Raw genomic sequence first — 27,640 nt, forward strand, 5'->3', positions numbered from 1 at the left:
ACCTCACAGTACAATGTAGACTGAAAAAGTCTATAGAAGTACAACATTGTACAATATACCCCTCACATCACAGTACAATGTGTTCAGAAACAGTCTGTATAGAAGTACAATTGACAGGCATGCCCCTTACATCACAGTACAATGTATACAAAAGGTCTGTAGAAGTACAACATTGTACATAATGCCCCTAACATCACAGTACAATGTTGTACGTTTATACAGAAACAGTCTGTAGAAGTACAATTGTCCTGCATCCCATCCCACTGCATCGACATCTGTCTGTTTATTTGTTATTCTTCCCACCCATGTGAACACATGTATTCTGTTAGATCTGACAGGTGACGCACCAATAAAACAGTGTATAATCTCTTCTGAAGAATCGCCCAGTTTGTGTGCATGCCTCACAGAATCCTAGAGGGGATGAAAGAGCGTCAGCTTATTCACTTGATTTGCCAAGACTGTTGAGCTTTCTTGGTAGAAATCAATTGATATCTGAACAGTATAGAAATGAATAAATAGACAGTTAAAAAGTCTGTTGTTATGTACATCCGCAGAGATAAGAATCATAAATACACTTTAAAATGATGTAAAGATGTGCCTTTTTTAGTGATTGAGTGAGTTGGTTTTAACACCGCTTTTAACAGTATTCCAGATAGGAAAGCCTGAAGTGATGCAGGTCTCAGACGTTTACCACTTTGGTGAAACCCACGAGCACTGATATGGTGCTGACAAACCTAGAAACATAATGTGCCTTTTTTAAAAGATTTAATTCAGAAAGAGACCAGTTCAGCAATTGCAATAAACTCATGTCTGTATTTCGTTACAGCCTCTCTAACTGTTCACACCAGGGCTGGGACTATCCAAATTTACTACCCGGGTACCCGACCCCCTATTACCTGGCCCTACCCGGGTACCCGATCCCCTATTACCCGGCCCTACCCGGGTACCTGACCCCCTATTACCCGGCCCTACCCGGGTACCCGATCCCCTATTACCCAGCCCTGGTACCCACTGCAGGTCTCAAGAGTTGGGAACAAAATGTCTGTTTGGGAATTGTTTTATCGCAGCCCTGGCCAAAACTATTTAGATACATGCATCAAACAATCAGTGCACTGAAGTTGACTTGAGCTTTATCTTTACTCAGACATATACAAGTCAAAAGGAATGGGTGCATCGTCAGAAAGAAATGCGAACATTAGCGAACTGTGGTGTAACCACTGAGCTATAGTGATTTTTTGTCATTAAACAATATATCACGTGACTAACCACGGGTCCGGGTAGTCATGTGGGTACCCGGGTCCTACTCAGGATCCACCGGACCTGAGTACCCGTTACCAGTCCTAGTTCACACTATTTAAACTATCTTTGTTTTCATTCTATGCTGATGAAAGAATTTTTAAATAATTTTGTAACTTTCATTAGTTTTGTTTGTTTGAACACTTTTTTGGTCAATACAATATCTGAGTCTTGTGGACCGCCTCCTTGGTCAGGTGGTAGAGCATCTGCCCAGAGAGTGAAAGGTCAGGGGTTCAATCCCTGGCCATGTCATACCAAAAGATGTAAAAACATGGTACTTGTTGTTACCCTGCTTGACGCTTGGCATTAAGGGGCTAAAACTAGGACTGGTCGCCTCAGAGTCAGTATGCTGTGTCTGAGTGAGGTATTCATGTTAAACTGTGGCATATGGTTTCTCAGTGATTTAGCACTATAAAATTGGCATTCGTCCTAACTAGTACAAGCAGCCACAGACACACGCGCATGTACATGCACGTCTCTATATAAGTGCAATAATCTTGGACGAGACATTAAACCCCATTTCACCTCACCTCACCTCACCTCTGAGTCTTTTAAATACTTGTTTTTTTACAAAATGCTAATTCTTGTTAGGAAATATAAATTGTCAATGCAAGAAAAGAACCAGAAAAAATCTTCAGTATAAATTCATGCTAAAATGTATACCTCCGAGGTTCCAAGTTTCTTTTAGATGATTGAAAAAAACCACATTTTATGTCTTTTCCTGTTGAAGGCTTTTTGACTGTCTAATGAAAAATCAATAATTAAACTTGTATTTAATTTATTTTTGTGCCATTCAGTTTTATACATGTCAACCTGTATATCAATTACTCTTCAATTTCAAAACATCCTGTGATCCAGTCAACAAATGAGTCTCTTCAGCATCATCAGCGAAGAGTTCCAAGGAACTGTGGGCAATGATCCCCACCTTTAAGGCTCGTTACTATCAGGCGGTGATGAACTTGCAGTCTGGGAGGCTTTGATCTTTACAAAAAAGCCGGGATATAAATTGAAATTTCTTTCGCATTTGTCAAACCAGGGTTGCACCAGTCATTTAAAGAAAAACTTAACATTTTATTTGATCGAGTAAATTTTTTAGGTTTGACATTTGATGTTTATGTAGTCTTTAAGCATTCTTATCTTTACAAAGGTTTCAATAAAAATGTTTTTTTATGAAACCAATTTTTTAAAATTCCTTTGTTAAAAACAAAAAATAACTTATCCAAAAAAATGGGTTTTGTTAAAATTCTTTTCATTCAGTTGCATTTGGGCTGAAGAGGAATTGATTATCAAGTGAATGAATAAAAGATATGTTGAATATTTTTACAAAGAGTGTGTCAGAATGGTTTTCACTATTTGATAGTGATTCATAAACTCGTGCTCACGATATAATCGGTATCATACAATGGAGTTTGCTTTTTGCAGAGATTTCTTATTATAATGGAAATGGTTTTTGACGCTTTTATTTCAAGATTTCTTCAAAGTGTTAACTCTGAGTTGCTTTCAGTCCTAGAACTCCAGCCAGCTTAATGCTGAACTCAGCGTCAGACTTGGCCTGTGTACCTTGTATCTCAAATCGATCACTTGTCATATATTTGACCTTTCTTAAAAAGTGTAGAAGTATTTATTGATCGTAATATCAAACAATAATACCAGGAAAACTCTCAATGGCAAGTTTTCTGAGTGTTTCAGTGGCATTTCTGATTGAATGAAATTGATTCCAGTGTGTCTTCATTTCCAAAGTGCTTGTTAGAGGTGAGAAGATGGCTTCGGCTCTGTTACTGGAACGAAATCATCAATATTGTTTTGTCTGGGGAGGAACCTCAATTCTGCTGTTTTCAAAACAGAATTTTTAATTTATCCCACTCCCAATAAATCTCTTTCTGCAGATGCATAATTTTCTGCCTGATTGATTTGATTGACAAAGATGATATTCTCAATTTCATTTAGTTTTCTGCCGTTGGAGAAATTTGGAAGTTAATTTGAATTTTATTTCCATTAAGTGCTTTTTTCCCCTGGAATTCCACTTGGTTTCTATGGTGATGATTTTTCATAGATTAGATGCATATTAATGTTAATTCAGATTGAAAAACTTGCTCTTGGGTTAACCACAATTGCAGGACATGAACAAGATCAAACTATTGGAATTTCCTTTGTCGATATACTGATATATGCTTTAGTTACAAAACAAGGGCTTGCAAAAATATGTTAATGGTTTTACAGTTACTGTATGCACTTTTAGGCAGGATTTTACCTTATCTTACAAAACTTGGGGTCCACAGGATCCTCGATCAATTATTTCAAGGGTCCATACAGGAAGATTGAGGGTCATGTAAAGTAATGAAACGGTGTAGAGTATGGACCGTGACAAGAATTTGGTGCAATGAATATTATTGTGCATCCCTTTGGATGCAACATACCCTGTTTTCTGCATCCATGCTATACATTTCTGCATCCTTGCTATACATTTCTGCATCCATGCTATACATTTCTCTATACATTTCTGCATCCATGCTGTACATTTCTGCATCCATTCTGTACATTTCTGCATCCATGCTGAACATTTCTGCATCCATGTTGACATTTCTGCATCCATGCTGTACATTTCTGCATCAATGCTATACATTTCTGCATCCATGCTATACATTTCTGCATCCATGCTATACATTTCTGCATCCAGGCCATACATTTCTGCATCCATGCCATACATTTCTGCATCCATGCTATACATTTCTGCATCCATGCTATACATTTCTGCATCCATGCTATACATTTCTGCATCCATGCTGAACATTTCTGCATCCATGTTGACATTTCTGCATTCATGCTGTACATTTCTGCATCAATGCTATACATTTCTGCATCCATGCTATACATTTCTGCATCCATGCTATACATTTCTACATCCATGCTATACATTTCTGCATCCAGGCTATACATTTCTGCATCCATGCTATACATTTCTGCATTCAGGCCATACATTTCTGCATCCATGCCATACATTTCTGCATCCATGCTATACATTTCTGCATCCATGTTATACATTTCTGCATCCAAGCTATACATTTCTGCATCCATGCTGAACATTTCTGCATCCATGCTGTACATTTCTGCATCCATGCTGTACATTTCTGCAATCCATGCTATACATTTCTGCATCCATGCTATACATTTCTGCATCCATGCTATACATTTCTACATCCATGCTATACATTTCTGCATCCATGCTATACATTTCTGCATCCATGCTATACATTTCTACATCCATGCTATACATTTCTGCATCTATGCTATACATTTCAACACCCATGCTAATCATTTCTGCGTCACATAAAACACTGCTTAGGGCTGATGATATATGAATTTTTTATATGGGAAGAATTTTGAAGGATTTGATATATTTTCCTGTTGTATTAAATGATGACCCTTTCATAGAATTAATACATAACAAATGAATACATTGGGGATGAAATTAACCCCTGACCCCTATACAAACAGTAATACAAGTGAAATGAATTTTAGTTTTCCACTTCATGTTGATTTTAAGCTTGTCCATTTCACATTTGTCATTGACATTACAGTTGGTGGTGTCATTTTTTAAGTTTGAAAAATCAGCCTTTTTTTTACTCATTTTAGCCCCATATATGTTTCTGATCATGTCAGAAATCTACAACTTAGATTATTTGTACATGTACAATAATATTATATATAATATAATATACATACCAATATTTCAACATTTATATTTGACATTTCTAGTGGGCAAAAAATGGCCATAATTCTACCTGATCCTTATGGAACTTAAATATATATTTAAAAAAATAACTTTTGAACAGATTACAATTTTATAATCTGAAAACAAAGTCAATCAGTACAAACAACAAAAACCTTTGCTGTTTGTAATTTTGTAATTAGCAGTTTCCTTGCCCGTTAACACCTGTGAATACAAACAACGACAGTCCTTGGTTCACTGGGTGCTCTTGCAGCTGAACTAGTGATATTAACAAGCTGTGAACTGCTACTGACAACTTGAGCAGAAGATTTCATTAAAATAATGTTTGTGCTGGTTTAAAATGATGAGTCATTTGTGATATTGGTGAGAATGAATCACATTTGCTTAAAAGTAAACCTTTTGAGCTGATTTTGACACTGAAATAGACATTCATTCAAAACTATCATTAAATTAAGCTTTTGAAAAAAAAGATGATTTCTCATAGATTTTAGAATGTATTTTGGATTTTGAATACTTTTACATATCAGATGTGGTTTATTATGTTCAAGGTTGTTTTGGATATTTAACACACAAATGCCCCCGCCACCACCCTAATCCACTCAACACTTACTCACTCACCCTTAACCTATATCCCCCGCCCACTTTTTCCCCCTCCTGTCCACATCAGTATAGGTGTGAAGCCCATTTCTGGTGTGGGGGCACGGGTGGCCCAGTCGCCTAAGGCGCCGCGATTCGCTGTGCAGAGTTGCGTCCCTTGGGCACGCCAGAAACCTATGATTGTGGGTTCAAATCCCGGTTCGCCCCGATTATGTTTCTAGGTTTGTCAGCACCATACCCGTGCTCGTGGGTTTCACCGAAGTGGTTAACGTCTGAGACCTGCATCACTTCGGGCTTTCCTCCCACATTAAGCTGACACGCCGTGATATAACTGGAATACTGTTAAAAGCGGCGTTAAACCCAACTCACTCACTCACTCACCATTTCTGGTGTCCCCTGCCGTGATATTGCTGGAATATTGCTAAAAGTGGTGTGAAACTATACTCACTCACATCAGTAAAATGATATATCTTGAATTTGTCAAATGCTCACTTTTAATTTTGTATTTGGATTCCAATTGTAACATTCTTTTTAGCCTATAGTTAACTGCAAACCAAAAACTAAATTAATGTTTACAAATTTGGGAGAATTGAACCGAATGAATAAACAATCTAGAAGCTGTCATTTCTGACATGGCATGATTCCTGGAACCCTCAGCTGCTCACAACTCATAAACAACAAACAAACAAACAACTAGATTGACAAGATTGTCTCATTGATTCATAGTTGGTCTACATCATTTCTTGTGTTTGTAAGTACTGCTGGTTGTGGCGTTTGGCAACACACAAACACATACTTTTGTATGAAAACTGTGATTGGAGGGTGCTTCTGGTAGAGCAGGACATGCAAGTCATTACCCTTTTTGAAAACACCTGGGTCATCACCAATTATCAGTATCCATTCATATAATATTCATATCTATTTCACCTTTTACTTTCTCTGAAATCTGATTCAGCATATTATCAGTACTGATTATTCAGGGGCACTGACTTTTTGTAATCGTAAAACAGGAAAATATAAACAAACACACCTGAGCATATGGTATGTTGCCCAAGTTCAACGTACGTCCTGGTAGAAAAGTTCTTTGATGTGATCTTGTGAGGACAGATGTGTCCATTTTGGTGCCTTCAGGAGCCAATGTTGATGTTGATGTTGACGGCGATGTTGATGTTATTTCTGGGCATTGTCTGTCACTGATGAGGTGTGTCTTATATCTTGTGAAGCCGTAGCTATACAGATGATCTATTTCTTGAATTTCTTTTAGCAGAAAGTTGTTTGGACAGAGTGGGAAGGTATTTGCAGGATTTTCTTCACCCCTGATCCCCACCCACGCAAAAAGTCATATGTTACAACTATTGGGGCTTTGGCCTAAAAAATATGATATAATGCAGTTTTTCAAAAAAAGATTTCCTTTGAGGTTGGTGAATAAGAGTTACCTCCCTTTGTTAAACAAATGAAAAAGGGCATTCCCAGGGAGTTATGTAAGCTAGTCATTCTAGTGAGCATGCCCATTGAATGTAGGTCTGTCATTTTAGTCATCCACACTTAGATCCCATCTAAATAAGAGCTAACTTTTTTAATATTAATTTAGAACTCTGCTCAGTAGAATGAATAAACCACTCTTGCCAATGTACTAATGTTATTGTGTAGGTAAGGGGTAACGAGGTTGTTAAAGCATTTGCTTGTTTCACTGAAGACATGGGTACAGTGTGTAAAGTCCATCATTGGTGTCAGGCGCCATTGGTGGAACATCACTAAATTTTGCGTAAGAGCACATTCATGTACCCATTCATGTTTTTTCAGTGATTTAGTATCGTGTTTGGTCGGTGTAAATATTTCAGAGAAAGCTGTCTTCAGAAATTCAGCCAAACAGACTTCAATCTCCAGCTCAAAGAAAGTTTTCGATAACTCTACTGTGGAAAGTCATTGGGTGTAGACGAAGCTAGACAAGATTGATTGACTGTGTAAATCATGCTCCATTTGTAATCCCTGACCTGCCCATGTATTTGGTCAATTAAGTGACGGGTTCTGGAACAGTTCTGTGTAGATGCTGTTAGCTGCCCACGCCTTTAGTGACATTGCCAGAATTGATCACATGGATTACAGGGGCATGTTTGTCATAATTAAGGCGGAGCCGTCGGCAAACTGGCGCCAACTGTTCCCACCTGGCATTGGGCTTATGTAACCAATCAGGCACCCAGCTCTGACTGACTGGCTCACTGACCTGCACTTGGGGTCAAGTCTGTCCCATGGTGCAATGCTATTGTTTTGTTTCAATGTGTGGAAAGAAGAGCAAGTCAAGTGGGATGTAGGAGATAGATACACAGATATTGAATTGCAGCTTGATGTGAATGATATGGCTTGTATAAGTTAAAGAATAAATTATTCAGTTTGATAACCTTATGACACTCAAACCTTATCATAACTATGTATGAGTAAATGAAAATTATATTTTACCTGATCTTAGCAGCATTCCTTCAGCAGCACGTCAAGATGACTTTAGCATCATTTCAGCAGATGTCCCGATCACATTAGCATCATTTCAGCAGAATGTCAAGATGACATGAGTATCATTTCAGCAACATGTCAAGATGACTTTAGCATAATTTCAGCAGCGTGTCAAGATGACTTTAGCATAATTTCAGCAGCATGTCAAGATGACATTAGCATCATTTCAGCAGCATGTCCAGATAACTTTAGCATCATTTCGCCATCTTCATCAGCAAGTTATGTGTTACTGATTAATAGTTTTCGAACCGTGACTCAGAGACTTGTTGATGGGAAACAAACCAAGGTTTCTTGCAAGGCAGGCAAACACCCTGTCCACTGAGCTAAGCCTCCTACTGATTCTGGAGCATGTAATGAGACCCTGTGGCAGGTGCTTTTTAGTGCTTATCCTCACAACTCACCACATTCTTTAAGGTGTGAAGTCTGTTTCATGCTTTCTGCTGGAGGTTGCCTAAAACTGCTTGAAAAAAACACTTTCACTCACTCACTCACTCACTCACTCACTCACTCACTCACTCACTCACTCAGTGCAATGCCCCGTGAAGATCCGGGATAGAAATGGTCTCCGGCAATGAATGCTTGTTGTAAGAAGAGACTAACAGGATTGGCTGACATCATGATGAATGTCATCATCTTTCAATTGTGTAGTCTGATGCTCATGATGTCAATTTTCTGGTCCTGACTTGATTATTTACAGACCACCGTCATATAGCTGGAATATTGCTGAGTCTGACGTTAAACAAAGAACATTACCTTGGTACTTGTTTTGACCGTTCCATCCCTCAGGTTGGTTCAAGACAAATAAACAAGTCTTCCAGAGATAAAGCTCAGACGTACACGAGACTGTTAATCTTGAGAGAGTTATTTTCTCCTAGTAACCTACCAGGTTGTGTCTGGTTCACAAACAAATAGTCATGAAATCTCAAACTCCTGTTGTGTTAAAAAAAAGCCTAATTAGGGACATCTTCCCAAGGCAAGGGAGTTAACTTACTATAAAGGTCCAGTTTCCACCCTTGCCGAACTCGGCTGGAATTTAATGGCTCGATCGTAGCACCACCAGTGGCTGTTGCAAGTTATGTCCCTTCTATGTCCCTCCTATTGACCAATCAGATTACACCTCTTGTATCACTTGTATCTGCTTCAAGCAAGATGGTGGTGCCCTGTCAAGATCATTTGATCTTTATTGTAATAAAATGGGCCTTACCTCACAAAGTACATGAAATCACTTGGCACCTTGATTAAGAACATGAAGAGATTTTGAAAATGTCTGTCGACGCTTAGGTGATGGAACACAAGGTCTGCACATCCTGACCAAAATCACAATGTTTGTGAACCATGTGACGATTTTCATTAACACGATTTTGATTGGACTGCATAAACTCATTAGTCCAGCCAAAATATGACTCCTCGAGTCCAGCCAGCAAGAGGTTAACTCAGACTGTTAACTCCCTTGCCTCAGGAAGATGAATTAGGAATTATTCCAGGATGCCATTCTGTCATGTATGAATGTAATATTTTAGTAGATGTGGGAGTTTAGCAGATGAGTGAGTGTGCGAGTGAGTGAATATGTGTTTAAGCCGCTGTTAGCAATATTCCAGGAATATCACGGTGGGGGGGGGGGGGAAACCAGAAATGGGCTTCACACGTTATACCCATGTGGGGAATTGAACCCGGGTATGCGTCATGACGAGTGGATGCTGCGTCATGACGAGTGGATGCTTTAACCACTAGGCTATCCCACCGCCCGTTTAGCGGAGGAAGGTAAGCGTTGACTTTGCAAGAGATGGTCAGCATGAGAGATGTAGGCAGATGGTCAAGGGGAGTGGGCGCTTGTCTGTCTGACAGGTTAGAGAAGTACTACTGAAGCTTGTAGATAAAGCAGACAGTTTCCTTGTCTGTCTGAATATAGACTGGCTGGTCCTCCAACAGATAGAGTGTTACTGCAACGTTCATCAATGCCAAATTCACTCTATGTGTGCAAAACTAAACCAGAAGTATTTGGGAGGATATTAAATTAGCCTATCATAGCAAAGTAAATTAGATGATCTACTTTATGTCTAAATCTGTCATTTTGATAACTGCCTACTGTAGATGAAAGCGTCTGCTCAGAGACCGGAAGGTTAGTTTTCGATCCCCAGGCCAAAAGATGTGAAAAGATTGTACTTGTTGTTACCCTGCCTGGCACTTACTCTCTGATTCAGTCAATCTGAATATTTGCAAATACAAATGACAAAACCTTTCCATAATCATAAGAAATCTCCACTGAATCCATTGTACAATTCTGACAATATCATGAGCATGAATTATGAATTATGAAAAAATTGTGAAAAGGAGAGCATACCTCCCCCATCTGAGACACCCATCACAAACACATGCAAAGGCAAGTCAATTGTTCTGAAAAATAGGGAATTGCATCAGAAATGATCTCTGTCACTGATAAAATTTGAAACTGTTCTCCTCACATCACAGTATTCTGTAGCGTCATCAGACTCGGGTGACATTTTTTAGAGGAATTATGGTTTTTCTCCTGAAGGCTGCCATGTTTGCCGCTGCAATGACTCAGGTGGTAGTAAGTAGCCCAGCTTTAATTATTCATTTGTTTCTCGCAGTGACTTGTCTCTCCACTGTGGTCAGACGAGGCCAGTAGTGACATTGACGTATGAGGTCCAGTGAAAGGTGTGGGTTGTTTAACATATAGATGCTGCTAACTCCCTGGCCGGTGGTCAGTTTCAGGATTAACACGTTGGTCATTTGTCACCTTCATTAAAACATTGGTCACTTGTAACCTTCATTAACCTCACATGATCTCAAAGCTTGAATGTCACTTAAATACATTGATGGTTCATGTTGTGTTTTGCAGATTTGGTAGTTGGTATTTTAACATTTATTCATCTGTCAAGATAGTTGTTGACCATTATTCTATTTCACATTCAGATTTTACACCCATGTTTCATGTCTGGAATTTGTCTCTAAATTTCATGCCTTCTGGACTCACTCACTCACTCACTCACTCACTCACTCACTCACTCACTCACTCACTCACTCACTCACTCACCATACTTTCTGTAAAAGGTGAAGTCCTATGCTTGTCATAAGAGGCGACTAACAGGATTGGAGGGTCAGGCTCGCTGTTCCACCCACCCAAGTCCGAACTCCCCACTCACCCACGTCCCAACCACCAACTCACCAAACTCCCAACACCATGCAACTCGCTCTCTCAAACTCCAAATTGTTCCAATGTCACATTTTCAATTTTAAAATGATAACAGCTAACAAATTCCAATTTTTAAGTCCTCAGGCATTGTTTATGTTGGGTGTTGATTTCATTATTGTAAATAATGGCTGTTTTTTAAATGACCACTATCGCTAATGACACTCGTCTTTGCCTCCAACCAAGACTGTTTATTTTCTTTCTTTGAGTTAACCCATACCAATCTCCTACCTGCCTTATTACCCACTGCATGTCACTCCTCTGACCACCAGGCAGATTATGGAATAATATGGATATTTGTAATGATAATAGCATAATTACATCCCAACTGAATATCAATCATAGCAAGGTAAGCTCAAATGTCTAGAAATCAATATATGACAAAATGTTTACAATGAATAAACAGCTTAATTTGAATATTTCAATCCACCATGTTTTAAAGATGAGTGTATATTTGAAAATATTTAAAGAATCTAAAAATTCTTGAAAAATAAGCCTTTATGTTCACACACTCACTCATAGCCCTGAATACAAAGGATGGACCTGAATAGCACAAATTTGAACAAACCGAAGTCAATAGTCCGGCTGAAGGATTTGGAAGTTCTGATATTTGTAATATTCTTTTATTATTAGTTTTGTGGACAGCAGTCTCTGAATGTATTAGGTTAAGTGTATTCACTTGAAATAATTCCGTGCAATCAACTCCCAAGGGAGCTACCACTAAGCTTGCCTTCCATTTGTGTTGTCAGCTGAAACTTCCCTTGTATTGAAATCCACTTATATTGTCTTTTGGGACCCGGATGTTCTGTCCTGCTCATTTCTTGTCAGTGCTGACCCATCAGAACTAAAATATCGCCTGTCACCAGAGCTGTTTCTTTCTACATTGTCAAGATGCAGTGTGATGTTTGAATGGAATATTTCAAAGAGAATTATCATGAAAGGAAGATTGAATGAGTTTTTTGCATTTGCTGTGTCAGCGCTTTTTCAAATTCATATCTTTTCCATGAAATTGTTTATCTAGAAAGATTATTTGTTTTGAAGTTTAACATTGGTAGTTCTCCAAAGTTTTGTTTTAGATTAGGTTGGAATCCCAGATTCCAGATAATTGTTCTTGGCTTGTCAGCACCATATCCATGCCTTGGATGTAATCATATTCGTAGCCTTGTTCCAAGGCTGTACTGAAAGAAAAGCCCATGGATGTATAGAAAGTCTATCCTCCTAATAGGCAAGTCTAGATATGTGGACTTCTCAGGACTCCAGTCTCTTATAGGGACAACTTGTTCTTATTATTTACATAATCTAGAACTTAGGATCTAAACTAATAATTATTGCCTCAGAGACTTGTGCAAGTCTATCATACTAGACTTGCATCACTTTATGCTATGCCGTCATGGGAAGCTGACATGCTGTATAAACCTGTCACTCACTTACTCTGTCTGAGGGGTCATGGGAGGTCCAGTCGTCGAAGGCGCCGCAATTCCCGGTGCAGAGTTGCGTCCCTTGGCCACGCCAGAAACCTATGATTGTGGGTTCGAATCGTGGTTCGCCCCGATTATGTTTCAAGGTTTGTCAGCACCATACCCGTGCTCGTGGATTTCACTGAAGTGGTAAACGTCTGAGACCTGCATCACTTCGGGCTTTCCTCTCACATTAAGCTGACATGCCGTGATGTTAAAAACGGTGTTTAACCCAACTCACTCACTCACTCACTCACTCACTCACTCACTCACTCACTCACTCACTCTGTCTGATGTGATATGGGGATTAGTCGGCTACAGTTGTGGTAGACTAGGAGTATTTGCATCTCTATGGGTGTATGAGTGTTTTGAATTTTGACATGTGTGAAAACAGTTCGTGACTGGAACTGGGCCTGCTGGACCACTATCAGTGTTACCCTGCTACTAGACTTGCACAAGTCTGTAAGTCAATAATTATTAGTTTAAATCATTATTTCTAGATGATATAATAATAAGAACAAGTTGACCCTTTAAGAGACTGGAGTCATTTGTACTGTCCACATGTCTACACTTGCCTGTTAGGATGATAGAATTACTGCATATCCATGGACTTTTCATTCAGTGCAGCATTGAAGCAAGGCTACCGAGCTACAGACTGGAATAGTGCTCACTCACTCACTCACTCACTCACTCACTCACTCACTCACTCACTCACTCACTCACTCACTCACTCACTCACTCACTCACTCACTCGCTCACTCGCTTTTTGTTGAATATGTTTTTGTCTTATGGCCATGTTGTGTGGTGTATAAATCATGACACATCACACATTATGATGTCATGATGTTAAAGCAGGGTGTCGAACTGATGTTTATGGTATTAGGTGAGGTGAAATGGGGTTTAACGTCGCGTCCAAGATTATTGCACTTATATAGCGACGTGCATGTACGTGTGTGTGTTTGTGTGGCTGCTTGTACTAGTCCGGACTGATGCCGATATATAGTGCTAGCTCATTGAGATACCATGCCGCAGTTTAACATGAATACCCCACTCAGACACAGTATACTGACTCCGAGCTGACCAGTCCTTGTTTTAGCCCCTTAATGCCGAGCGCCAGACAGGGTAACAACAAGTACCATCTTTTAAGGTCTTTTGGTATGACGCGACCGGGTATCAAACCCCGGACCTTCCGCCCTCCGGGCGGACGCTCTACCACGAGACCACGGAGGCGGTCTTATGGTATTAACAAGAGTGGACAATGATGTACAGGTGGATAGTATGACACGCAATGATTAATACAAGACAATACTCCCTGCTGACAGAAACGTGCACAATGTATACTACACCTATACAACACAACATTGCTGGGATAGTTAATTTGATCTCTGTTATGAAACTATAGGATTTCAACTGATTAAATTGTTTACTTATGTTTAATATAGCTTGCTGTGAATCTGAACTTCCTCTAGTTCCTCACAATATTGGATGCTGTTCCCATGACAACATCGGGAAGCTGACTAAAATTCCATCCCCGCTTGGACACTCTGTACATCCCTAACAAAGATTGAGTAATATATGTTCTGCAAGTATGCCACGAAGATGCTACACATGTTTAATCTTGATTTCGCAGTTTTGTCCTTGCTAATTCGATTAAGATATCGATCCATTTTTTTACTGGATGAAGTAAGATAAATGGTAGTCAGCTTCATCATGTCAGGCCTGGGTTAGCCCTTGACAATATGGCTGCAGTTTGATGCACTGAGTTCAATGGAAAATTAGACTTCTTTTAATGTTGTTTTTTGTCGTTATTGTCCATGTGTATATGTATTTATTGGACAAAAGTGAAAAAGAAATAAATTGAGTATTTTAAAAACATATAATGACAGTGAAATAGAGACACTTAAATATTCCACTAAACCATAAATTCATTGAAACAATCTGGTAAAAGGACATTTAGAAACAAGTAAAATAATGACAACAAAATAAAACATCTAAAAATAAGAACAAATATTCTGTATGTAATAATATTCAAATTTCACAGCACTAAGCTGCAGTACAATTGTTGTTGAATGATGTTTATGATATTAACATGCCAAGTCGATGTTTAATAATGAAGATGGAGAGGCAGGTACCTTCTGACGGTCGGCATGTATTTTGTTAAGGCCACGGTGGACAGGGGTTATTAGATTATGTCCGGAGTTGTGGTTATTGGATGTGAGCAATATCCCCATTTGAGTTGTATTTTATAGGAAAGAATTCAGAGCCTGCTTGCTCAACCTTGCACCTTACTCCAGGGAGAGATTTTCACATATTCTGTATCGATAATTTCTGTATGTTGTTGTCATTTCTGAATGATGTCTTGTATGATGTGCAGATCATAAACTATGCGTGCAAGCTGTTACTGTTAATGCTGCTTGTTTGCTGTTTTTGTTTGGGAGTTATTTTGCTCTATTTCTTAGCTCGGCCTTAAAGTAAGATATTCTGTATTTATGAACTTCCAAAATATTATTTATTTCAATTTTTAAATTTTTTTTTTTTATAATCTATGCTTGGTCTGCTTTTAAAGCATTATTGTATTGTGGAAAGAGTCTGATGTATTCCATGTTTCCGTTATTTTCATCCAGTTGATTGTGAGGTCAGTTTCATTTGTATACGCCATGCTGGTCCTGCCATGTTGTGTATTGAAGATCGCAATGGTGGTCCAGTGGTCTACAGTGTTTTCATTTGTTGTGCTGAGTTCTCTCCCTTAAAAGTCCCAGGATCCACTTATCACTAAGTTCTGGATGACATACTCCCACTGATCATAATGTGTGTTTGTCAGCACCATACCCTCGTTCAAGTTATAAACGAAATTGTGTCACTTTCTGTTGTCCTTCCATTTTCAGCAGATGATGTGATCGAACAAAGATACTGTTCAAGAAGCATTAAACCCAGCTTCCTCATTTTTATTTAAAACTGCACATAAATAAGCTGTCATGGGGCTGCCTTGTTGAGTGATGTTGTTGTGGAAGGTGAAATGTGTTATTGTTTTGAGGGAGTGCCAAGGGCCGAGACAGTTTACAGGCCACTTTGTTTCAGCGGCAATAATGCTGACTGTAGCACAAAACAACATTCATTCACTCAGTCGGGTAAGCTGGCTGGGTCAGGAGGTGGGCTGTCTCAGTTTGAGTTTATGGTTCTAATTGATGACTGTAGAAATACATCAACTTCAATCTAAAAAAATGTTAAACTTACCATTACACATTTAGGCGGTATTTGATTGTATCAGTTTATCAATATGATGATCAGTCTGATTGTATCAGTTTGTCAATATGATGATCAGTCTGATTGTATCAGTTTGTCTATATGATGATCTATCTGATTGTATCCGTTTGTCAATATGATGATCAGTCTGAATGTATCAGTTTGTCAATATGATGATCTATCTGATTGTATCAGTTTGTCAATATGATGATCAGTCTGAATGTATCAGTTTGTCAATATGATGATCTATCTGATTGTATCCGTTTGTCAATATTCATATTGACAAACGGATACAATCAGATAGATCATCATATTGACAAACTGATACAGTCAGATAGATCAGTCTGAATGTATCAGTTTGTCAATATGATGATCTATCTGATTGCATCAATGTGACTGTATCAATCAAATGTGATCACTGAATCCAAACTGTCAAATTTGCAATAACAAAACCCCACTTAAAGAAAATATTATTGTATCAATAGAAAGTAAGTTGTATGTTGTCAAATAGAAAAAAGAGAAAGTTACGTTGTCATTACACTGTGGCCTAGATGTGTTAATCATAATGTTGTCATTGATTAGCACTGATGACTATACTGAATTTCGTGTATTATACAAAAGTAATGTACGCTTACTAAGTATACATAGGTCAGTAGTTATGTCATTGATTTGAACTGACAGATTGAGCTGATGTCAGACAGTGAGAGATGTATATTACATGTTAGAAGATGATCAGCTGTTTGCAATGATTGACAGATGGTCTATTTCCCTTTGTTGTCATGACCATCGTCGTCAGCTGATCTGCTTACTGAGACTGATCAATATCGGGAACAGACATCAGTCAGTGTGAGACTTGTCACGGACAATGATTGGGATGACTGAGACACAAATGTGTCAAGTTCTTTTCAGATGACTTCTTCATAAGTCAGTATTGTTGATACATTTGACAAAAAAGGGATGTGTATGAAGTGTTGTAATTTTATAGAATAAGTTCGCCTCATTTAATAAAAGGGACAAAAGTCTTTCTATTATCATAAGAAATCTCTGCTCAAGGCAGAATCCATTAAACGGTTCCGACAATGTCATGAGCATGTGTTTATGAATCACTATCACATATTGGTGATACCATGTGTTAGTCAAAAGATGAGCATATCATGCCCCATAGGTAGCAACCATCACAAACACATGCAAAGGCAAGTCAAGTGTTCACCTGAACAAACACGCGAACAAATGGTCAAAATAGGGATTGCAATGAACATAATGAACACTTGGGTTTCAAAAATGGGTCACTTGTGTCTTTCCTATTTCATATCCAGAGTGATAAACATAGAATTCTTGAGCATCACTTTTAAAGGGACTTAACTCAGAAATCATTTTGGTTGTTGGTATAAGAAAAATACAAAAATGTAATATATATGTTGCAGAAATTTGCAGAAATAAGCAGAACAATATGTTAACTTATGACAGTCGTGTTATAGTGAGAACTATATGAATGTTTCATAATGTCATTATCACATGACTACAGTGGGTACAATTGGAATTATTATCACTCTTGCATCTGCTAACTATAATCATGCAGAACTCATAAGCGTCGATCCACGCAATTCGGATCAATGACATGCTTCAACCAAGTCAGCGAGCCTGACCACCCGATCCCGTTAGTTGCCTTTTGCATAACTTGGCGATATCACTATTGTATCGTGATTCTTAAACACAAGCTTATGATATAGTCAGAATCACACAATGAACTCTGCCTTTAGAAAATTAATGCATTAAGCAATATTAAACCTCACTCACTCTGCTGAGCATCTTTTTGTCTTATGGCCTTTCTGTGTGGTGTATAAATGTCACATCACACATTATGATGTCATGATGTCAAAATAGTGTAGAGCTGATGTATATGGTGTTAAAAAGAGTGGAAATTGAACAATTGAATTTCAATCCAGAGAGCATTATAGGAAATAATACCCTGAGTTAAGCCATACCAATCTCCTACCTGCCTTATTACCCACTGCATGTCACACCTCTGACCACCGGGCAGATTATGGAATAATGAAGATATTTGTAATGATAATAGCATAATTACACAACAACTGAATATCAATCATAGCAAGGTGAGCTCAAATGTCTAGAAATCAATATATGACAAAATGTTTACAATGAATTAACAGCTAAATTTGAATATTTCAATTGTTTTTTAAAGGTGAGTGTATATTTGAATAGAACTATTTAAAGAATCAAAAAAGGCTTGAAGAATAAGTCCATCTGTCACCTGAATATAATGATATGTTACAATCTAGGATTGTTATTCTCTTGCATTGACAATTTATATTTACAAACCAGATTAGCCAGTTCAAGACCAGATTTGCATAAAGTATATGAGTTTTTGCATATCTGAGTAAAGAAATCCTTTTTAATGTTTTTTTTTTAAATTTCTCGTCAAAACTCTGCAAAGCAATGTCTAAATTTTTGCCAAAGGTTTAATGAATGTGTCACAGACTGGTTTGGGACAGTTTTGCATTGCATCACCTTTTCTATGTATATAAATTATTCTATTATTATTCATTTCAATGAATTAACAAATAGCTTGCTTGTGATTTCCTTTTTGCTTCCACCTGATGTAAACAGCAGGATAAGAATATATATTTTGGGAGATAAGTTTGAATTAAAGAAAACGCATAAGAAAAGTAATTACTTAAATTAAAATCTGAATTTGAAAAAATGTTTACCCAAAATGTATATGAGGCTGACTATTAAGTGATTATTGATAAACAAACAGATAGATAAAGACAGAAAATAAAAAAATATGGAGAAATAAACAGGTCAGTTAATGAGTACACTACTTTAATTTATCAAGATTTGAAAAAATAATTCCACCAGCTGTCAGCAGACCAAAGCCCTCCATGACATGCTTGCCATACAATGACATGCTTGGAATACAATGACTTGTTTACCATACAATGACATACTTGCCATACAAGGACATGCTTGCCATACAATGACATACTTACCATACAATGACATGTTTACCATACAGTGACATGCTTGCCATACAATGACATGCTTGCCATACAATGACATGTTTACCATACAATGACATACTTGCCATACAAGGACATGCTTGCCATACAATGACATGTTTACCATACAATGACATGTTTACCATACAATGACATGCTTGCCATACAATGACATGCTTGCCATACAATGACATGTTTACCATACAATGACATGTTTACCATACAATGACATGTTTACCATACAATGACATGCTTGCCATACAATGACATGCTTGCCATACAATGACTTGTTTACCATACAATGACATACTTGCCATACAAGGACATGCTTGCCATACAATGACATGTTTACCATACAATGACATGCTTGCCATACAATGACATGCTTACCATACAATGACATGTTTACCATACAATGACATGCTTGCCATACAATGACATGCTTACCATACAATGACATGCTTGCCATACAATGACATGTTTACCATACAGTGACATGCTTGCCATACAATGACATGCTTGCCATACAATGACATGTTTACCATACAATGACATGCTTGCCATACAATGACATGCTTGGAATACAATGACATGTTTACCATACAATGACATGCTTGCCATACAATGATATGCTTGGCATACAATGACATGTTTACCATACAATGACATGCTTGCCATACAATGACATGCTTGCCAGACAATGACATGTTTACCATACAATGACATGCTTGCCATACAATGACATGCCTACCACACAAGGACATGCTTGCCATACAGTGACATGCTTGCCATACAATGACATGCTTGCCATACAATGACATGTTTACCATACAATGACATGCTTGGCATACAATGATATGCTTGGCATACAATGACATGTTTACCATACAATGACATGCTTGCCATACAGTGACATGCTTGCCAGACAATGACATGTTTACCATACAATGACATGCTTGCCATACAATGACATGCCTACCACACAAGGACATGCTTGCCATACAATGACATGCCTACCACACAAGGACATGCTTGCCATACAATGATATTTATCATCCAAAACTGGCTCCCACAGGCGATATCACTTGGATGAGATCAAGCGATATCTACACTGTAGATATCGCTGCAATGAAATTGCATCACAATGCTTTGCAGACCATTGTGACATCATTGGTTACCATGACATCACAATCAAATGACATCACTAATGGCTCTGCTACTGAAGCTGTTAGCAGTACTTTTACACTTAGGACACTGCTTATTACTGTTTACGAACTGAAAAAGTTGGAAGAATGATGTTGGATGATGAATAAAATCTCACCCTCGTGGCTTTTGATAACAAATATATCAACACTCTTTGATAAAAGTGGAAAAATCCTCGGCAAGCCTTGGAGATTTCCCACTTTTATCAACTCGTGTTGATATATTTGATATCAAAAGACACTTGGGTGAGATTCTCATTGTTTACCATACAATGACATGCTTGCCATACAATGACATGCTTACCACACAAGGAAATGCTTGCCATACAATGACATGCTTACCGTACAATGACATGCTCGCCATACAATGACATGCTTACCACACAAGGACATGCTTGCCATACAATGACATGCATACAGCAGGTGAGAAATCTGCATCAAATCAATACACTAATTGGAGAGCAGGTAACAGGCACCTGCCCTTATCAGCTGATAAGACAGGGTTGGGCAGTCTGGTAATCAATGTTATATTGGGAGGGAGAGGGAGGGCGGGGCAGGGATATATTGACCATGATTGTTCAAGCAGGAGCACTTAATTAAGGTGCTTATTGGTCAAGGGTGGTGCTTTGTGGTATTGACTATGCAGAAGAATGGGAAATTTAATTGAAGCCTTCATTGTAAGGCTTAACAATGGTAACCTTCATATTGATGTGTAGCTCACCTTATGCTATATAGTTATTCTTTGTCCAGTTTCTTTCTCATTGTTCTCATTGTTACATAGTAAATTTATCCAGGTGTGCTATGAACCCTTTCTTGTTTTATGACTTTTCTAAGCAATAGGAGTCCAGTACATTATTTGAAATAAGCATGTACATATGTTTCCAGTTAAAACAGTATCATTTGTTGTTTGTCTTGCAAAACACAAGGTGGACTTATAGATGAAATAATTGGCACTACTGGTGTGATGTTTGGTATAAGGATATAAAACTGGAAAAAGTTTAATTTCCATAGAAACACTGACTACTGTAAGGCAACAAGAAACATGGGCTATCAGAGTATTAGGACCCGTGAAGATCCGGGGTAGAATAGGTCTTCAGCAACCCATGCTTGTTGTAGAGATGACTTACCGAATCGGCTGACTTGGTTGATGCATGTAATTGTATCCCAATTACGTGGATCGATGCTCATGTTATCATGCACTGGATTGTCTGGTACAGACTCGATTATTTACAGACCGCTGTAATATAACTGGAATATATGAGTGCAGCGTTAAACAACAAGCAAACAAACAAAAATCAGAGTATTGGTTTGTCAAGGTTATTGGTTTCCTCAGGTTCAGTACTAAAATATGACAACCATCTTTGTATGTTTGTTTGGTTACTTCAACCCAAGCTTCACAGAAATCCATTTGCATCATAGAAATACTTCCGCAGCAAAAACATTCTTATACATCATAGAATTCCTCCAGTGTCAAAGAAACCTCGCTACATCATAGAAATCTCTCTGCAGCAAATTATCCTTCTACAGTCACAGAAATATTTCTGATGACTTGTGTCATCTCAAGTGTGAAAGGTACAAGCTATCACCAATGCGCTTGACACTTGGATGTAATTTCTAGATCATTCTCTCTTGATAGACATGATTCCTAGACAATGGTATTGATTTCTTTATCATTACAAAGCTAAAGGAATAAATCAGACGTAATTTCATACTCGTGATGTAGACGCTTGGTTGGCTGATTGTAGAGTAACTTCTCCCCTGATTGTCATGCAATGAATTATGATGAGAAGAAAAGGGAGAAACAAAGTCTTGAGAAGTGATAGGAATTTCATTCATGTACTTTTCAGACAGACATTGACGCCCTGGGGAAATATGATCAGACGTTTAATGATTGAGAGGTGTGACCAGAGCATGTTCTGGCATCCTGATGTAACCATCGACGAATGGTATATTCTCATGAGAAGAGAAATTGTGATTCTGTGTCATCAGAGGTATCAATTCAAGAATAAATACCTCTGATTTGACCCTGTTTAATTATTTGACATTCATGTTTGTGTTTTGTGACAAATACATTGATTCTGTTGCTAAATTGCATTTTCCAATTTGATGAAAGCTAGTGAAGCCACTTGTTCTAACTCCATAATGATGTATGTCACAATTAAATGTTCACAAATATGCCAGGTGGGAATCAGAGGTATCAATTCAAGAATAAATACCTCTGATTTGACCCTGTTTAATTATATGACATTCATGTTTGTGTTTTATGACAGATACATTGATTCTGTCGCTGAATTGCATTTTCCAAATTTATGAAAGCTCTTGAAGCCACTTGTTCGAACTCCATAATGACATACATTAAATGTTCACAAATATGCCAGATGGGAATTCCAGGTAAGAATTGGTTTCCAACGATGTTTACCTGTAAGAAGCAACTGATGATCACGTGGTCAGGCTTGGTGCCTCTGATCATGCTTTCAATCACTGGTTTGTTTGGTCCAGACTTGATAATTTACAGCTTGAGTATTGAGTGTGGCATCAAACAACAGTCATACAACCAATTCATTTACCACTCTTATAACCAATTCAGAATAAGGCTTCATTGATTTGATACCTGTTATGTCAGTTTGAAACTGAAACCTGAATGGCAATCATTGCTCTTTGGATGCAAGGCATTACTTTTTCTAAATTTGATGCATCAGTGACAAAAATGAACAATTGACTTGCCTTTGCATGCGTTTGTGATTGGTGCCACCAGTGGGGCAGGATACGCTCACCTTTTTACAAACACCTGGTATTATTACTATTTGATAGTGATTCATAAACACATGCTTATGATATAGTCAGAATTGTACAAACAACTCTTTATGCAGAGATTTCTATTGGATATGGAAAGGGTTTTGTCAATTTAATCATTTTGAAAATATAGGCTTCATTATTGGGTTTTGTCAATTATTGGGTTTTGTCAATTTAATCATTTTGAAAATATAGGCTTCATTATCCACACATTAAAAGCAAGAATTCAATGTGCAAAGTTAATAATAAAAACAGTATTGAATATTTATTGAATGATTGGCATGACTATACAACACTAAGCTTCAGAATGGAATTAATATAAATGTTTTTTTCCAAAGTGACAAAATTGTATGCACAAATGTTCCTTTCTTTCAATTTATGCATATTCAAGAGTTGTTGGAAAAGATCTGTGATAACCTGTTTTTTGTTGGAGGTTCTCGATCTGTCACAGTTAAATTTGTTCCTGCAACCTGAACAACACTGACCTCTCTGTGATGGTTTAATTCAATAGCCATCATGAGTAATGACACTTTTTGAAAATATTTGTAATTTAAATTTTATTACCTGAAAATCATGCAACTTTAAATAATAAGTGTTAAAACACAATATATTATGCATTCACCTGTAATATTTAAAGGTAGCACATTGTAATTCAAATTTTAGAAAAATTAACTGTTATGAAATTTGACTATGAAGTGTGAATTCGGACATTAGAGTCATTTGCTTTTTAAAATTGATGACAGCCTTCTGTTCAGGAATCAATAAAACCTCACACCTGAGTGAAAAGAACAATTAATTATTCAGTCATATTGTGTACAAGTGAAGTGTACAAGGTGATGTCAACGTCACGGTATCTGTACATGTGCGAGCTACCTGTGTGTGGCCTGTAGCTAATGAACGGTGTATTTAATACGTATTGATCCATTTCTTGGCCGAGAGAGAGAGAGTGAGAAGCACTGGTCGTCGAGCATTTGACAAAACCAACTGAAGAGGCAGTGGCTCAAATTGAAATCAATTTTTAACGTTGTTTGGACGCATGGTCATTGAGGGTCATGTGACAAGCTTTTTGTTCCAAAGCACGGTCCAGAGTGAACGCACGTGGAGAACAAGCGATGCATGAATTTCAGGAAAATCAGCAAAAATCCACTGTTATTCGTTCATAATTCTGCCGGCATCCTGTACACGCCGGCTGGCGATACTGACGCATGTGGCTTTGTGTAGGAATTGCAACTGACGACTGATGTTGCGAATATGCATGGAGGTGTCTGCAGTGAAGTTGTTTACAGTGGTGTTTGTGTTCATAGCAGTGCATGACAATGTGCATTCCGTGATCAGGACATAATCAACATTTCCGATGGCCGTTCCGTTATTCATGGATGTTATGTCAGCATAATCACTATCAGTTATTGACGTGTCGTACATTTCATGCTATTGTACACAGTGGCTTCTGTGTGTTCGGATCTTTTATCCTTAATGGAAGTTGTGCCAGATGTACATTTCAATTCTTGGGATGTACATTTCATGCCGATGTCCATATCACATTCTTGGGTGATTGACACTTGAATATTTCAATGATTCCTGTTATCAAGCCGCGGCTCGTGTTCGTTTCTCGATTCATGTCAGCTGTGCTACTTTCTCAAACACTTGTTCTACTATCTATCCTTTTCAAGGATAATGAATTCCATTCCGGATGATTTATGAACTGATTTTGAGATAATACATGGTAATCATACATGCAAATTCACAGAGATGAACCGTCACAACTTCACGACGACAGCTTGACTTGGATGACAATAGTGACCTGTGACCTCTGACAAGCAAGTTCAAATTGTGATTGACAGGAGGTTTATCAGATTATCGGATGTTCATTTCATATTTTGTAAAATGGTTCACAATACCATTTCCCGTTTCCTAGATTTACATTTATGAAGATTGCCAAGCAGACATGCATAGCATTAGTGTTTACCTTCCATGATATTTTCTATTGTTAACATGCTAAACTCGAGATTCAAATGTGACAGACAGGACTTGAAATACACCCTATATTCTGAAGAATAATCTTTCACATCTGTGTTTATGTACATTTCAAATGTAGATATTCATTTCAATAGGTTTTGTCCCAGATGAACTTGTCTCCATTTTTGACATAAGCTTCTATGATAGCTCGTACTTCCTTCATTGCGTTGATGTTAAGAGTGCATTGTTCTCTTGACCCGTAATCAATGATTGATAGAGTTTTTTAAGAGACAATTACCGGTTTAACATCAGGGAATAGGTTTCATCGAAAAAACAACATATGTTGAGTGATTGGCAATATGCAGAGAACCAACACACTTCCAGTAATTGTCCAACTCTGAGACAATAGTTCCGAAGCTGTTCCAGAGGAACCTTCCATTAGGAAACAAGGACTGGGTGCCGCTTCCTCCATCATGGATTGTGTACAGGATTGTGTCTGAGGATTGTTTTTTGGATTTTTTAACATTTGTGTGTTCCATGTCAAATTCTTTGGTATGAATCCACCACATGGATGGTTGGTCATGCTGATTTAAAAAGAACCGTGTTTAAGTGGTTTGAGGTTCTTTAGAAATTGTTTAAATTTAATTTTCAGTGATATTCTGTCAAGGAAGGTCTCTTTGATCTGGGCAACGAATTGTTCTCATGCTTGTGTTCATCCAGAGGATGATAACATGTTATGAAAGGAACATTTCAGGATTTTATCACAGGATTCTCGGATAGGATTTCAATGGCTGTTACAGAGTTCTTTTTATCTTAGATTCTGAAACTGGTTTTCATTTTCATTGAAAAATCAATTTGAGACTGCAGCTGGTTAAAACAATATTTGTAAGGATTCTTCAAAAGGATCAAAACTGACATGCACACTTGATTGAGTTTGATGCGATTTCTGACATGGTAAAAGCTGGATAGTACAAGCAAATCGGAATATACCTGTGATTGTTGAACTGGAATTACAAGGATAACAAGATGGATAACAAGATATCTGGCACCGGGATGATAACCATTGGCGGAGATCAACTGCATGGGATGTTTAATGACAGGTTCAAATCTAAGGTAGGAACATGGTAGTGACGAAATGACGTCATTGCTTGGAAGAATGCAATACACTGGAGACTCTTAATGTCTGTTTATTGGCATTGCCACGGTTTAAAGTTGAGTAGAAATATGTTTGTGATTAATCATATAGAACCTTGAATATACAACATGTGGCCTATTTAGAAAAGGTTTTTCACAAAGACATTATCTATTCATGATTATCTGAATCAGTTAGTGTTTTTGTCTGAATGAGTGTGTTAAAAAGATAAATGACCCTTGAATAATCATACCCCAATTGACACTCATGTCTGTTGATAGACTATCCTAATCAGTTATTTTTTTCTGAAGGAATATGTTTAAAAGATAAATGACCTTTGAATAAACATACCTCAATTGACACTCATGTCTATTGATGGACTATCCCAATCATTTAGATTTTTATTCTAAAGGGGTATTTAAAAAAGATAACTGACTCTAAAACAGATGTGTCATCTGGATGAAATAGCATGGTAAGGGTCTGAAGAACAATGGATTCCCTTGTTGTGGTCTAATTGTATTCAACGTCCCACCTTCGATCTGTCTGTTTTAATGTGTATGGTGTATATCAGTGATCAATTTTTACATCCCTGTGTCGGAACTCCCAGCTGTGGCATCACAGTCACCTGCCTCCCTGATGCAGTGAGCTCGGTCAGATGGGAAGGATGCAGCTGAATTATGAAATGTATAGTCTGTGAATATACCATTGTAGAAATGTCACTTTGACCCAGTGCTCACTGCCCTTGTCAGACCATTGTCTAAATACTTGCTGTTGTTCATGCATTTTTATGACCCTAATTTCCATAAACAACACTGTAACCTGATGTTGTTAATCTGGAGGTATCACCAATTCCATCATGGTGGACATTTTTATGATGAAAATTTCGAACTTCGAGGAGGTCATATTCCCAATGCTAATCATGCTTTCCAGGGTCCAAAGTGATACCTGAAACGTATAATTAACGATTCGGTGGCTGTTATCTGGTAATCTGTAGAGGATGTGGAAGTAAGGACTTAATGTGCCCGTCTGGGTTTATCAACAGATTTTATGTGAAGGGGAAGCGGATTTTCATTGAAGTAGAGGCTTGTGGATTATAAAATTTGAAGGATTATGACCAACCTGGCTGTACTTTATGTAAATTCAAATAATATTGTTCAGTTTTCATCAGTATGGAGAGTTTAATGTATATCATCCCTGATTTGCTTAATTTGATAAATTAACGGCGGGGTAAAAGAAAGCATACACCATGTTTGATGTTGGCTAAAAATTAAAGAAACAAGAAATGGTTATTTCATGGTGATGTATTTGATACTGATGTCATTAGCGATATTACATGCATCATATCAATCCGTATCTCACAACAGGTGACGTGCACGTGACGTCTGAAGGAACATGGGGGCCAGAATTTCACAGTACACAGTAATGAGCAGAGTGGAGTGTGAATTTTCAAGTGCATACTTGTCTGCCAATTTATATTGGGGTGTGGGACACGGGT

At 37.8% G+C, this 27,640-nt stretch overlaps 1 protein-coding gene across 13 annotated transcripts in view; it reads left to right on the forward strand.

Moving 5' to 3' along the window:
• LOC139473941 (neuron navigator 2-like) overlaps positions 1–27,640 on the forward strand; it is a 733,750-nt gene that overhangs the window by 407,646 nt on the left and 298,464 nt on the right. Inside the window, exon 1 of one of the 13 annotated variants that reach the window (XM_071256767.1) lies at positions 25,832–26,126. The exons of the other annotated variants lie outside the window; for them this stretch is intronic. Within the exon in view, the coding sequence (XP_071112868.1) occupies positions 26,040–26,126 (87 nt within the window). The 5' untranslated portion in view covers positions 25,832–26,039. Of the gene's footprint in view, positions 1–25,831; positions 26,127–27,640 lie in introns of those variants that run through there. 13 annotated transcript variants of the gene reach the window in all.

This window comes from Haliotis cracherodii, unplaced genomic scaffold, assembly GCF_022045235.1.
Source record: "Haliotis cracherodii isolate W230 unplaced genomic scaffold, xgHalCrac1.p SCAF_3, whole genome shotgun sequence".
NCBI lineage: Eukaryota > Metazoa > Mollusca > Gastropoda > Lepetellida > Haliotidae > Haliotis > Haliotis cracherodii.